This window comes from Macaca mulatta, chromosome X, assembly GCF_049350105.2.
Source record: "Macaca mulatta isolate MMU2019108-1 chromosome X, T2T-MMU8v2.0, whole genome shotgun sequence".
Taxonomy (NCBI): Eukaryota; Metazoa; Chordata; class Mammalia; order Primates; family Cercopithecidae; genus Macaca; species Macaca mulatta.
In genome coordinates this window covers 51,810,987-51,826,464 of record NC_133426.1, presented here as the reverse complement: position 1 = coordinate 51,826,464, position 15,478 = coordinate 51,810,987, and the positions used below count along the sequence as shown (strand labels likewise).

General features: G+C 47.1%; 1 protein-coding gene across 3 annotated transcripts in view; it reads right to left on the bottom strand.

The window, feature by feature from the left end:
- Positions 1-6,404: 6,404 nt before the first annotated feature.
- MAGED1 (MAGE family member D1) overlaps positions 6,405-15,478 on the bottom strand; it is a 106,494-nt gene continuing 97,420 nt past the window's right edge. For 2 of the 3 annotated variants that reach the window (XM_015127427.2, XM_077988267.1), the window contains exons 2-13: positions 14,437-14,517; positions 13,029-13,736; positions 11,717-12,385; positions 11,523-11,586; positions 11,223-11,302; positions 10,965-11,056; positions 10,658-10,737; positions 10,524-10,566; positions 10,208-10,270; positions 8,464-8,578; positions 6,820-7,205; positions 6,405-6,613 (exon numbers count right to left, since the gene is read on the bottom strand). In XM_015127427.2, coding sequence (XP_014982913.1) covers positions 6,828-7,205; positions 8,464-8,578; positions 10,208-10,270; positions 10,524-10,566; positions 10,658-10,737; positions 10,965-11,056; positions 11,223-11,302; positions 11,523-11,586; positions 11,717-12,385; positions 13,029-13,736; positions 14,437-14,481 — 2,337 coding nt within the window. In that variant the 5' untranslated portion in view covers positions 14,482-14,517 and the 3' untranslated portion in view covers positions 6,405-6,613; positions 6,820-6,827. Of the gene's footprint in view, positions 6,614-6,819; positions 7,206-8,463; positions 8,579-10,207; positions 10,271-10,523; positions 10,567-10,657; positions 10,738-10,964; positions 11,057-11,222; positions 11,303-11,522; positions 11,587-11,716; positions 12,386-13,028; positions 13,737-14,436; positions 14,518-15,035; positions 15,164-15,478 lie in introns of those variants that run through there. The other variant, XM_015127426.3, reaches the window with a different exon arrangement.

Sequence of the window (15,478 nt, the reverse complement as noted above, 5' to 3'; positions counted from 1 at the left end):
TTATATGAGGTATATCGCTTGAGCTTGGGAGGTTGAGGCTGTGATCGTGCCACTATACTCTGCTTGGATGACAGAGCAAAACACTATCTCAAAAACAAAACAAAACATCATGCTGTACTCTGTATATATATACAATTTTTGTCAACTGTACCTCAATAAACCTGAAAAAGAAAGAATGACGGAAATAGAAAGTTATTTTTGCACAATAAACACGGTATTAATTAAACGAGGGAAGAATAATTAATGGATACTAAAACCAGTCGATGAAAAAAAAAATGGCATTATGTATGTGTCTAATGCTCCAGGAGAAAGTGTAACCTGCCCAAGCTTGTCTTTAAGGCTTTTCTTCAATCCGGCCTCAGCCTACACTTGTTATTTTGGTCCCCTCTGGGCCTGCTAGTCCAGTCTGTCTACATCATTCACCTGCCACTCTCCACACCAAATCAAACTTATTAAAATCAGCTCCCACATGTGAGCCTTTTTGCATCTTACTGCTCTATCAGAGACAGGGAAGGTTGATGCCAGGCTCCAGATTCAGAGGCCATCCCAGTCCTTCCCTATCATCCTACTGCACCAGTCTCACCTCCACCAGGATATCCAACCAACCATTCAGGGTACCTACCCCAGGACTCTGCTGGGCACACATTAATTTGAAGATATTTGGGCTTTTAGGTGTCTTATCCTGGAAGTGCAGATATCACTTCTGTACACTGGCCAGAAATAGTCATACAACCCCAACACAACAAGAAAGTTGGCTGGGAAATGTAGGGGAGTGCATGAAAATTCAGTTTTTGCCAAATAGTGTATTTTCTCACCTACTTTCATAGATGAGTAAGCTAAGACTCAGAGAGGCGAAGATACTTGCTCAAAGTCACATCACTGGAGAAACGTAGGATTAGAATCTAGGATTCTCTGATGGTGAAATCCAAGTTCTTTCTACAATACCCTGCTGCCTTTGCCCTTCTAGAGCTCACAGTGTCCAGCCCCTTTGTAATCCATACATATTCCATTACTTAAGATTTTGTTTGCAAGCAATGATGTGCTAGTAAATGGTTAATAACTGGTTCTCTGATTTTAAAAATTCCAAGTTGGTAGTCTGCCATTTTTCACAAAGTTAATAATCCCACCGTGGCCAATTTCACTGAAGGCAAAGGTGGGATGAGCTATATACAATACACTGTCTCAAGCTGGTACAAACTGGCTTCACCACATGATTGGTCACAATCAATAAGAATTTTTTCTTGCCAATGTAAATAAAATGGATTTTGTTAGACAGATGTTAGAGGCTCACAGAACTGGAGGGAGACTGGAGAAAGCAACTTGAGAAATGGATAGGAGCATGAAACACAGACAGGAATGGTCTGATAAGGATGCTACTCTGGGGATAAAAATCACATAAGCCTTTTTTTTTTTTTTTTTTTTCACTCTTGTGTCAATCACTTAAGTTTCAAAGTCCAAGGAGAGGGCATGTGATTGACTAAGAATAGGTTGCATTCCTGTCCCTTGGCAATATTGGAACCAGAGAGAAATAATCTGATTTACTCCTTGTCAATAGGGGGAGGAAAACATCTAGACGTGTCATTCCACAAAGACTACATATTGGTTTTCTATTAATGCATAGCAAACAACCACAGACTGAGTTGCTAAAAAACACCCATTTATTATCTCCAAGTTATTATAGGACAGAAGATGTGGCATGCCTTGGCTAGGTTCTCTGTTCAGGCAAAATGGAAATCAAGATGTCAGCAGGGCTGCCTTTCTTTCTGATGCCTTACATTCTCATTCAGATTATTGGCAGAACTCTTGTACTTGCAGCTATAGTTCTGAGATCCTCATTTCTTTACTGGGTATCAGCTGGAGGCCTCATCAAGCTCATAGAGGCCACCCATATTCTTTGTACGAATGTAGCATCTCCATCTTCAAATCTAGGAATGGAGAATGTCCATCCCTCTCAAACTTCAAATCTCTCTTCCCAAGATGAGTGCAGTACCCTCGAAAGTCTTACTTGAGTAGGTCAGGCCCACATGATTTTAAGGTCAACCGATTTTGGATGTTAATTACATGCACAAAATCCTTTCACAACAGCATCTAGATTAGTGTTTTACTGAATAACTGCCAAAAAGTCTATGTACACCAGAGGGTGGGGATCTTGTGGGCCATCCTAAAATCCTATTTACTACAATTGGAAACTGTATTATCCTAAAAGGAAAATGGGTGCAATCAGGATACCAACAAGACAAATATTCACCACAGTTCATTTGGCTAACATATACATATTTTTTTATGTCATCCCACACTGAAATTTCACAACAGTGAGTGAAGCATTCTGTAGGATCACAGGTGGTGATAAGACAGAAATATTATGTGTAGGGAAGGCAAATCCATACCTAGAATATTCACTTATTGCTGACAAATCATTAAGTCAACAAACCCCTCCATGATGTAATGGGCCCAATGTAATAAATTTACTGCCAGGTACTGGGCTGGTCCTGTTTGGATTGGTACATATCAGAAACTCAGGAGAGTGTTGGAAAGTTGCGCACTCAGCAGTAGGGGTAGTCATATCAGCCTTTGTGAGAGCCTTTTGTTGAGGCCATACATAGCCTCTGTTCACGCCACCATATCACTTTGTATAGGTGCCCATCTAACAAGTGCAGGAATAGCTGAGAAAAGAGTCTTCCTGACCTCCAATGAGTAGGTAATACTGCTCACCTGATTACTAAGAGCTTATTGGTGAGAATTCACATTTAACACTAAGTCTCATGCTTTGGATCAATCCCAAGAAGTCCACATACCACTTCCCTAGACCTCTTTTTCGGATATTTTCCCACATGTCCTTATTCAAAATCCCTGCTAAACTAGGATGAACCATTATCCCTGGATTTGGATCTGCGTGCAACAACTTATGAGACTTTTGGTTTTCTTTCTTTGGAAAGGAGTGAATGCACTTTTGTCTGTATGAAGAATAACTGCATCATGTTACACAGTGACCTTTTCCCAAAGAGTGCAAAGTCAAGAAGTGTGTGTAGTACCATGGAATACTATGCAGCCATAAAAAAGGATGAGTTCATGTCCTTCACAGGGACATGGATGAAGCTGGAAACCATCATTCTCAGCTAACTATCACAGGGACAGAAAACCAAATGTTGCATGTTCTCACTCACAGGTAGGAGTTAAACAACGAGAACACATGGACACAGGGCAGGGAACATCACACATTGGGGCCTGTCGGGGATTGGGGAGCTGGGGGAGTGAGAGCATTAGGAGAAATACCTAATGTAAATGACGAGTTGATGGGTGCAGCAAACCAACATGGCACATGTGTACCTATGTAAGAAACCTGCACATTGTGCACATGTACCCTAGAACTTAAAGTGTAATTTTAAAAAATTCTTATAGAAATTAATTAAAAATAATAATAATTAAAAGGAAGTGAGTATTTGGTGATAAAAAAAAAGAAGTGTGTGTAGTACATGCTAGTCAGATGAACTTCAGTGAATATTTGTAAAAATAAAAATGCTTTTTAAATTTAAACTTTCATTCTGATATAAGTGAAGACTTACCAAAAAAAGTTGCAAAACTAGTTTAAAAAATTCCTGTTTACACTTAACCTAGACTCTTCAATGTTAACATTTTATCACATTTGGGGGGCACACAAGGGGAAAAAACGTGGTAGACAAGGAACAGCAAATAAATTTATCTTGCATGCCACTTTCAGTCAATAGGATGTTGTTCTCTAGACAGTGTGTTTCGAGGGAATCTGAGGCTTCAGCCTCACACAGGGGAAAGACTATAGAGATTGATAGCAATATCTGTGAACATAAGAAAGAAAAAGTAAAAAAATCAATGATATATATCAAATAATAAGGAATATACATACCAAAGAGTGCTGCCCCATACTTTCCTCACCTCCTTACAGTGAGTTTCCTAAGACTCCTAGCTCATGCACATAAATACAACCCCATGAACCCTATATCCCCCAGAGACCCTAACTGCCCAATGTCTTTTGTTTCTCCATCCTTCTCTCTCTCTGTGTATGTGAACACACACACACACTTTCATAAATATTTGGAGACTAAATTACAAAGACACTGTCTTACAGAAAAAAATAATAAAATCAAAATAAGGCCACTAACATTAATATAATATTGCTGTCTAATCTAAATCTAAATACTTTGTTCTGATTTTTCCAATTGTGCAAATTACACAAGAATTTCATGAGCAGGGAAGGGACAGAATCAAACCTATTCTGGGGTGTACACAGAGCAGAATGGCCTACTGAAGCCTGGAGTAAGGTGCAGTCCATAGGGATAAAGCTAAGGGAGCTTCCACAGGCATTAGGCATCCTCTGTCAGTCCCAGACCCCAAAGATGCAGCCCCAAACCCCAAAGATGCACCCTCCTCCTTCTTCAGGTTCCCTAAAACTCCCACGTGACCTTCCACACTCCTGGTGTTGCCACAACCACACTGTCCTCCAGATAAACTTTGCCCGGCACTGATCGCCCAAGGCAGTGGCCCCAGGACTCTTCCACCTCTTCACCACCTAACACGGCTTGGAGGATCCGCAGAGCTACATCAATATTACACAGATGAGACTGCTGTCCTGCGGACCTCAAGAGCTGTGGGCAGCCATAGAGTTCATCTCTCATCTCCATCCCCATTTACAAATGAGCAACTGAAGCTCACAGAACTAAGACTGTTAGGGGCAGAGGTGATAGGATGCCCTGTTGGCTGCCTCTTAGGCCTGGTGTCTTCCCCACACATCACACTGCTGTCTAAATTCCCCAGGCAAGTCATGATCTGTACATAGTATGAAGCTAGGGGTGTGGGTGGTGATTGGGCGGAGGTGATACCTCATGGAAGACCTGTGCCTACCTTGGGGGCTTATGGACAGATGGATTGTTCTTTTCCAAGGCTGCAAGGTGGAGTCCATCCACCTGAATGTGGAGGCTGTAAACACACACCAGGAGAAGGCTGAGGTAGGTGGGGGACTCTGTTGCCCAAGCTGGCTGTGGACACAGCACATGGTGGAAGCACCTTCACAGAAAGGCTGCACCAACCCCACCGAGTCTGGCTGTTTTGCATCAAAAGGTGGAAAAACCACCACCCAGAAATGCAGGAACTACAGCCCAGATCTCATCATGGAGATGCAGGGCTGGCGCAATCCCTGCCAAAAAGGCCTCAGGCTAAGATTTCCCCCAGGCCTATCTGAGGGTCAGGATCCAGGCCTGGCTGAAAGAGGGGAGCCTGGCAATGAGGACAAGAGGCAGGGGAGGCACTGGGGCCCTTCACTGCTGTCTCCTTCCTATTTATCCTGGGCTCTCTCCTCAGAATGTGGACATCACTCAGGAACTTAAGGAAGCAGTGGACACCATCCCTGCCCACTACCAAACCCTTCCCAGGAGGCCAAATTGCCTTTGCTCCTTTTTCTGCCCCAGGAGCTCCTGTCTCTGCCCTTGTTCACATGTCCGGATACCACCAAGCACCTAAGGAAGTTATGGCCTAGGCCTAATTTTGTCCTCAGTGGGAGAGCCTAGCTTCCAGCATGGAACTCAGCAGCTCAAGCCAAGTTCCTGCTCACAGTCACAGTCAAAGGCTGAACATGGAGCTTTGTCTTACTTTGTAATTCTTGTTCTTGAGGTAACAAAGGCTTCTCTTTCTCCCTGCAGGAGAGAAGAGGGCATTGTGAAGCCTCCTTCACTGTCCATATGATCCTGTCTTGATGAGGCAGCCCCGGTCCTGTGCAAGCGGGAAGATTGTGAGAGTCTCCTAGAGGGACAGGCTCCAGGGCAGCATTTCCAGAGATGGGGAGGAATGCCCGTGAGCCCATCCCTTTATGAGCAATGTGACTAGGGGTATATCTTCCTTCTCACAGAGGAGACTCTGGCATCTAACTCATAGTGTTCTCTGCTCCTACTCCTGCTGCCCTCCTGGAGTTATTTCACTTTCCACATGGGTTGTATAACCAACACCCTAGAATCACAGGCCATGGACCCCTTATCTCCAGAATAGTCACCTTCTGTCCCTTTCAACTACCTACTCTGTGGACTTTATCATCACCTGGAGTTCCACCTCCGCTGTGTTCTTAAGTGCAACTGTCTGAGCACCTATACCCTCTCTCACTATGCAATTCTCGCAATGTCACTCCAGGACACCTAGCAGCATATCTGTCACATGAGAATCACTTAAGTGATATTTATTGAATAAACTATACAAGTTCTTGGGTCTCGTGTTCATTGATACTGCCTTTGTATCCCAATCCAGTAGCTGGATCTTCCCATATTTCCACCTGCTGAAAGCTGATCTACCCCCTTCAAACTAGAGCCGAGGTCCTGTCTCTCCCACATAAACATGTTGCTCGCTCCCCAAATATAGGGAAAAAAAGAAGCAGAGAGCACATCTAATTCACTTTGCAATTTCAATGTTTATTTCTGATACCAAAACTTGACAGCACACAAGGGGAAAAAAAGCAGTAGACAAGGAACAGCAAATAAATTTATCTTGCATGCCACTTTCAGTCAACACGATGTGGCTCTCTAGATAGCTGTGTTTAGAAGGAATCTGAGGCTTCAGCCTCACACAGGGGAAAGACTATTGCGATTGATAGCAATATCTGTGAACATAAGAAAAAAAAGTAAAAAAATCAATGATATATGTCAAATAATAAGGAATATACACACCAAAGAGTGCTGCCCCATACTTTCCTCACCTCCCTACAATGAGTTTCCTAAGACTCCTAGCTCATGCACATAAATACAATCCCATGGACCCTATATCCCCCAGAGACCCTAACTGCCCAATCCAAAGTGATGTACCTACCCAACATCTCACTCAACCCAGAAGAAACCAATGGCACCAAAGTTGGCAGCAAAGTTGGCACCGGCTGTACCACCAGGACCAATAATGGGACCAGCAAAGGTCTGAGGAAATCTGGAGCGGGCGTTCTGATGGTATCTGGCCCAGAAGGTAAATGGAATTCTGGACCAGGGATCTCCAAAATCTCCTTCCTCATCCCAGGTCAGCAGCTCAAACTCAATATCATCCCAGCTCCAGGGCCCAGACACAGCCTCATCTCCAATTCCCATGCGGGTTCTTGCTTCAGCCCGGGCTTCGGCCTCAGCTGCAGCAGCATCCAGAGCATCCAAGGCCTCATCTGCAGCCTCCATGAACTGTGCAGTCCAGTCACGAGGGTCTCTTTTCTGAACCTGAGATGAGGAATAGAAAACAAAACAAAATCTATTTACAATAGCCAAGATACGGAATCAACCTACGTGTCCATCAATGGATGAATGGATAAGGAAAATGTGATACACACACACACAGTGGAATACTATTCAGCCTTTAAAAAGAAGGAAATTCTGCCATTTGCAACAACATGGATGATGCTGGATGACATTATGCTAAGTGAAGTAAGTCAGACACAGAAAGACAAATACTGCATGACTTCACTTATACATGGAATCTAAAAAGGTCTAACTCATAGAAACAGAGAGTAGAATGATAGTTTCCAGGGCCTGGGGTCAGGAGGGATGGGGAAATATTGGTTAAAAGGTACAAAATTTCAGTTAGATAGGAAGAGTATGTTCTGGAGATTGACCATATAGCATGATGACTATAGTTAATAATAATATGTTGTTTATTTAAAATTGCTAAAAGAGTACATTTTAAATGTTCTCATCACAAAAAAAAAATGTCAAGTATATGAAGCTACGGAGAGTTAACTAGCTTGATGTAATCATTCCGCAATGTACATGACATGTATTATCAAAACATCATACTGTGCCCCATAAATATATATACTTTTTATTAGTCAATTAAAAATAAATGAATGTGCTGGGTACAGTGGTTCACGCCTGTAATCCCAACACTTCGGGAGGCTGAGGCAGGCAGATCACTTGAGGTCAGGAGATCGAGACCAGCCTGGCTAACATGGCGAAACCCTGTCTCTAATAGAAAAATAAAAATTTAGCCAGGCATGGTGGTGGCACGTGCCTGTAATCCCAGATACTTGGGAGGCTGAGGCACAAGAATCGCTTGAACCCGGGAGGCAGAGGTTTCAGTGAGCCAAAATCGCGCCACTGCACTCTAGCCTGGGCAACACAGCAAAACTCCATCTCAGGAGAAAATAAATAAATAAAACAAAACAAAATACTTAAAAATTACATTGTACACCATAAATATATACAATTTTTGTCAATTATACTTTAGTAAAGTTGGGAAAAAATAAAAATACTTTAAAAACCTAAAAAAAAAAAAACCAAAACAAACTCATAATTGTATTAGCTAATATATTAACATATGTTAGCACCTAATGCATGTTAAGTTTACCTAACAACAACAACAAATACCACCAGCAATGCAGCACCTACCACGTGCCATACCTAGGATCTCATTCCTACCCTGGACCTTTCCCAGCCAGCGATACTTCATCCCTTGACCTATCAATGCTGGTTGGCACATTACCTCTGCAATGAATCTCAGCACTTTCATCTTGCTAGTCTCATGGTAGGAACGGAGGCCCCAGAGGAACTCATACTCTGGGGGGTTGCTGTTGGGCACTCGTCTGTAGTCCAGGTATCTGAAAGAGCAAAACAGTCTTTGTGTCTACCTACCCGGGCAGAATGGTAGTCCAGTAATGAAAAATAATCCTACATTTTTTAACATCAGATTTCAAATAGCAACTCCCCCTCGGGCTCATTCCTGAACACCATCAGGGTATTTACCCCTTAATCATCAAGCCTTGAATTCCTGCACCAGAACACTAAGCACTCACTTAGAGCTGCAGGCGACGCTTGTATAGGGTCACAGAAAGGACAACATTTCATTTCACTCCTTCTGCCTCAGCTCTAGCTCCAGATTTTTGTAATCTTGTCAGTGAGCCACAGAGGTCCATTGAAATGATTACAATGTAGTGCAAAAGTGTCAGCCTGGCCCAGCCTTGGGAATGTCTACTGTGGGGATGGTGGATGGGCTTCACTTGCAAGACAACTACTTAGAAAAGTAGAAAAATTAGAAGAATTCTGGCTGGACATGGTGGCTCACACCTGTAATCCCAGCACTTTGGGAGGCAGAGATGGGTGAATTGCTTGAGGTCAGGAGTTTGAGACCAGCCTGGCCAACATGGTGAAGTCCCATCTCTACTAAAAATACAAAAATAGCCGGGCATGGTGGCAGGCACCTGAAGTCCCAGTTACTCAGGAGGCTGAGGCACAAGAATTGCTTGAACCTAGGAGGTGGAAGTTCAAGCGAGCCAAGATTGCGCCACTGCACTCCAGCATGGGCAATAGAGTGAGACTCAGTCTCGAAAAAAGCAAACAAAAGAATTCGCCGGGTACGGTGGCCCACGCCTTAATCCCAGCACTTTTGGAGGCCGAGGCAGGAGCATCACCTGAGGTCGGGAGTTCGAGACCGGTCTAACATGCAGAAACTCCATCTCTACTAAGAAGACAAAATTAGCTGGGCGTGGTGGTGCATGCCTGTAATCCCAGCTACTCAGGAGGCTGAAGCAGGAGAATCGCTTGAACCCAGGAGGCAGAGGCTGCAGTGAGCCAAGATCATGCCATTGAACTCCAGCCTGGGCAACAAGAGTGAAACTCCATCTCGAAGAAAAGAAGAAAAGAAAAGAAGAGAAGAGAAAAGAGAAGAGAAGAGAAGAGAAGAGAAGAGAAGAGAAGAGAAAAGAAAAGAAAAGAAAAGGAAAGAAAAGAAAAGAAAGAATCTAACCACGAGGAGTATATGCAATAAATACTCCTGAGGACACACGTTTCTGTACGCACAGAAACACATATGCACAGGTACAGTGTAAGAAATGAGCTTGAGAAGGGCTTTCTTTTATTTTTTTTTTGGAGACAGGGTCTCGCTCTGCTGCCCAGGTTGGAGTGCAGTTGGCATGATCACAACTCACTGCAGCCTCAACTTCCTGGGCTCAGATGATTCTCCCCTACCTCAGCCTCCCAAGTAGCTGGGACTACAGGTGCATGTCACCACGCCTGGCTAATTTTTGTATTTTTTGTAGAGATGGGGTTTCGTCATGTTTCCCAGGCTGGTCTTGAATTCCTGGGCTCAAGGGATCTGCCCACCTGAGCCTCCCAAAGTGCTGGGATTACAGGCGTGAGCCATTGTACCTGTCCAGGAAGGGCTTTCTAAAGCTGACCAGCACACAGGCAGAATCATAGGGAGCAGGAAAAGCCCCTTAGGCATCACTTACTTTTGCTTTACAAACTCGTAGGTGAGAAGTTTCCTTAGATCTCCAAGGAGGGGATGTCTCACCCTGAAGGTAAAAAAAGGAAATCCACAATCAGAGGCTATTACTATGCCCAAAGAGCTTTCCAGAACAGAGGTCAGAGATGAGAAAAGAGGCAGAGAGTTCAGAACTGTTCCCCCATCCACCCAGGTTACATCTTTGGGCTCTGAACATCCCCAAACCAAACCCTCCAGACCCCCAGGTTAATGCAATCCTGGGACCATCCACTGTTGCCAAAGGATGGTACAAACGGGTAAGAGATGAGAGAGCCCAATCATACCCAGGACGCAGTCCCATCTTGCGTAGTGCCTCCCAGAGGACAGCTGCAATGGGAGGCAAGGGGAGACAAGGGACGGAAAATAAGCATGGAAATCAGGCTGTGGCCAACCCCCAGCTGCAGGTCCAGTCACTCACCCTCACTGGCACGGTTGCCATTCATGAAGATGACACCCAGAATCACCAAGAGGAGACCGAGCTTGGGTGTGTCTTTGGTCCTAAGGGAATATAGAAAGAATGTATTTTCAGCAGCCATTTGCATGAGAGACCCCAACCAGCTTACCCATCTAGCCTCCCCAGTATTCCTCAGCTAGGGGAGAATTATACCCCAGCTCTGCCCATGACCTGCTATGTGACCCTGAACCCTGGACCCTGATCTATGTGAAACTCCTAGAAAAAAAGCACCACTGAGAAAGGCCATGCTCCACCTTCTTTCCCATCTTACGTTCCCAGTATGCCAGCCAGGGACTCGGGGGTACTGATGAGAATATACAGGTGTTCTTCTTTGTCAATTTCTTTCAGCTGAATCCCAAATTTCTACAGGGACAAGAAAACAGACCATGAAATTACAACATCTAGCATAAGCTACCCATAGGCAGACACTCACCTCCCTGAGACTTGCCCTAAACTCCCAATAGGAACCCCATGAATCTTTGAAATCAACTTTCCCCATTATTCCTGTCCCCCAGGGCTGCCTTCTCACCTTCTCTAGTACAAAGCATGCACGTTCAATGATTTCTGGATAAACATCAGTGTATTCACGGATGATATCTCTCAGCATTTCTGTAAGAGAGAGGAGGGAGCCATCTGAGCCGAGTGGAGGCCACAGAGCAGCAGTCCCTTTGCCAGCCTGTGGGTAGCACAGTCAAGGTCCTCAAGGGTGAAAAGAGCCAACCATGGAAAGGAGGGGACAGAAGGGGAAGGGTCATACAAGCAGAAGAACACCAACAGAGCATGGAGTGAAGGGAAGGGTAGAGCTTGGGGAGGGGACACGGATGCCTACCTGAGCGCTTGATGGGCACCTTTGTGTAGTCCTTAAGCATCAAATACTTGACCAACTTATTTGCCTGGGAGGGAAAAAGGAAATCATTAAACTTATAAGATATTTACAAAAAATCTTGGTTGAATTATAGATGAGAGGGTGACAAAGAAAAGAGCAAGAGAGGGGAAAAGTGACTGGGGAGTTACAGCTCTTACTCTTTCCTGAAGAAGGGCCACATCTCGGGGCTGTGCAGCACCCGGGTTCTGTGAGGCACGCGAATTGGGGGAAGGGCGCAGGTTAGGCGAGGGGCGCAGGTTCTGCCAATCAGGTGGAATTGGCCAATCAGCGGGGATCCAGTCAGGTGGTAGTGGCCAGTCAGTGGGAAGTGGCCAATCGGGTGGCAGTGGCCAGTCGGGTGGTAGCGGCCAGTCAGGAGGACCTTGCCAGTCTGGAGGACCCTGCCAGCCTGGTGGGGTCTGCCATCCAGGTGGGGTCTGCCATCCAGGTGGATTCTGCCAGGCCAGTGGATTCGGCCAGACAACAGGGCCAGGCCAGACAATGGGGTTTGGCCAGATCACTGGGTTCTGCCAGATTACTGGGTTTGGCCAGATCACTGGGTTCTGCCAAGCAACTGGGTTCTGCCAGGCTGGTGGGGTCTGCCTAGCTGGAGGGCTCTGACGTGCTGGTGGGGTCTGCCTGGCTGTCTGGTTTTGCCAGCCTGAGGGGTTCTGCCAAGCCAACGGCGTCTGCCAGAGCACGTTGGGGGGTGCGCCAGGTGGGTTCTGAGTGGTCACTGGAACTGGTGCAGACCTCCAGGTCCCTGCAGCCAGTGGGGCCCGCCTCTGATCCCCACTGCTGTTCTCTTCAACATTCAAGTTATTAATCTGTATCATCAGAGAGAAGAAAAGTTCAGAATCACCAGTGGGTTCTGTGTCCTTACCTTATCTATTCCAGGAATGCCCTCTAAACCCTCACCTGTAGTGACAGCCTGACCCACTAGCCATTGGTCACCCTGAGTCCTGGGTTTGTCTTTCACTGTCTTCCAGGCAGGAGTTTCATCTCCGAACCAGGTCAGGAACAAACCAAAGATGGGGACTGAGGCTTCTCCTCTTCCTATGTCCACCACTGGCTCTGTCTGTACCACCCTGAACAAATCACTCAAGTCACTTCACTTCTCTGCCACTTAATTTCCTTCTCTGTAAAATTGGGACTATGATCCCTACCTGGTAGGAGGTGCCTTTAAGATTTTATGAGACAACCCGTGTGAATGTGCCTAGCTCAAGGCTTAACACACGGTAGTTACTAACACAATGTAAACTGAATTACATACAGGTTGTATATATTATTTGTGCCCATGTATTATCTCCCCATCAGTTTGTGAACACCCGGAGGACAGGAATAAACATTCTCTTCAAATGGCCTATAGCCTAGCTGAATACAGTTACATACATTGTTTTGAACAAACGAACACCCTCAGAGAAGAAAGGAGAGAGCCCCAAAGCAAAGTGAAGCTAGCAGGGATCTCACCTTGCGGGTCCTCTTGCCCCGAATTATTGTCCGGGACTCCAGATTCTGAGCCTGGGAACCATCTGCTGATGTCTGTGCAGTTGCACCGTCAGATTCAGAGATACCTGGGTCGGTCTCTATGTCAGCCTGGGAAGTGGCCATTTTGGCCTGATTTACATTCTGGGTCTGGGTATCAGCTGTTGGGGACTTAGTGGTATCATTCCAAGCCTTGAAGGGGGTCTTAGGCCTGCTGTTGGCCAGGTCATTGGCATTGAGAGACTGAGAGAAATTGTAGGTGGCATTTGGGCCCACTTTAGTAGTGGCATTCTGGGCCTTAAAGGCCATCTCAGACTTGTTAGCAGCTAACTCACCAGTGGTTGCTGCCTGGGAAAAATCATAGGCAGCATTTGGACCCTTTGGGGTGGCATTTTGGGACTTAAGGGCTGCCTTGGGCTGCGTGTTGGGCACGTCCTTGGCATTATGAGCCTGAGAGAAATCATAGACACCATTTGGGCCTTTTGTGGTGGCATTCTGGACTTTAAAGGCTGACTTAGGCCTAGCGGCAGCTGCTGAAACCTGAATGTCAGCCATCTCATTGGCAGTTGGGGGCTGTGAACTCTGGGGACTAGCAGCTGCAGTGGCCTGGTTAGTAGGTGGAGCCTCTGAGATCTGGATGGCCTCCATCAAGGTCTGCATAAGCAAGGCGCTGTCTTCTACAGAGGCCTCAGCCTGCAAACACAGGAGGGGAAAAATTAAATCTCTGGGCCTCTGAGGCAGGAGGTGGGGTGGGAATAGGGAGCCCGGGTGGCAGCGCAACAGGGGAGCTGCAGGCGGGTGGTGGGTGCAAAAACAGGGGGGCTGAGGCAGAGATCTATGGGACCCGCAAGGGGCGATAGGGGGCGGGGCGGGTACTAAACATGTGGCAGGGATGGAGTAGGGCAGGGGCAAAATGAGGGGTGGGGAGGTGTGCAGAGAGTGGGCAGGAACAGGAGCCAGGGACGCTCTGAGAGGCGTGCAGTAGCAGCTCAGGACGGGAGGCGGATCGCGGAGTTGAGAATAAGGGGGGTCGCACAGAGTGGGGAATGCAGAGAGAGGGAGGGTGGAGGCAGGAGGCTGGGGGAGGGGGTGACAGACTGCTCTACAAGCGTCAGGACTCTGGAAAAAAAAAATGGTTCCTTACCCACCCCGCATTCTCTGGGCAGATTGCCCTGACTACTAACAGGGTCTCCCCTCTCTCTGAGCAGGGACTGATGGCTGAAAAGAGACGCCCCTCCCCCCCTTCGATAAACGATGAGAATTCGAAAGGCCCACGGAGTCTAGTCACTAAAGAGGGCCAAACCGGATCCCGGCGTTTGGGAAACCAAAGAGGCCCGCGGGGAGGGGTGACTGTCGGCTGGGGAAATGCTGGGGTGGGGAGTGGAGATCTCACCTGGAAGCCGAGGAGGCCCGCACCACAGTCCATTTTCTGAGCCATGGCTCCTGTCCCTCTGGCAAGAGCGGAGCCTGGGGGCTGTGGGAGAGGGGCAGGGCGTTATACTACAGAGGGCAAATACGAAGGACCGAATTGGGAGGGGGATGACTGTGGTCTGATTGTGCGGGCGGATAAGGTGAATGTGAGGAGGAACGGATCGGAGCAGGAAAAGTGAATGGGCGTCCAGATGCAGGTTCTGAACCCCGAGAAGCTACTGACAGGGAGATGCTTCAAATCGGGGTTTGGGAAGCAGATGAGTTCTAAATTCGCGGAGGAGGGGTGCGGTTGGGTTGGGATTCGCATTTGGGAAGTTGCATGGAGGTTTTGAGTCAGGAGGAATCATCTAACAGTACAGATCGAGGTCAAGGAATCTGAGGATTTCGAACGATGGGAGGGATCGGACAGGGGTTTTGAATCAGGAAGGATCGGGAGGGGCACGTGAATTGGGGCTTGGGGGGTGGAAAGGGATTCAGAATCCAGGGTGAAGGGATCGGGATAAAACAAAAATGGGGGCCCGCACCAGGGGGCAGATGCCCTGTCTGGGGGCTAATTCTCACCTTGCCTCAGGCCCCAACCCCAACCCCCTCGCTGCCTCCCTTCTTCACGACTCAGAGGATCGGGATTGCTGGGCTCGGCTCTCAGCAGCCGCACTCTCTCCTTGTCCAGGAGAAAATGCCAGCGCGGCAGCTTGGGCGACCCCGCCTCTTCGCCTAATATACCACCCACCGCCTCAGGACGTTACGCGCATGCGCAAACACTGAAAAGCCAAAGTCAGTCCCGCCTGCTTTCCCAACAAAAGCTTCGTCCTGGAGACCATGATGCGCATGTGCGCTTGAAGGCGGTCCCGCCCCCTTTGCCAACACACCACCCCACCACCAACCAGGTCGACACTATACAACAGCACCTCCCCTTCCTCTACGCCCCCTCCCCCAACAGATGCGCTGTGCCTCTTGGTCACACCCCTTGCCCCACACACCGGCCCCCTACCTTTTCCGCAATG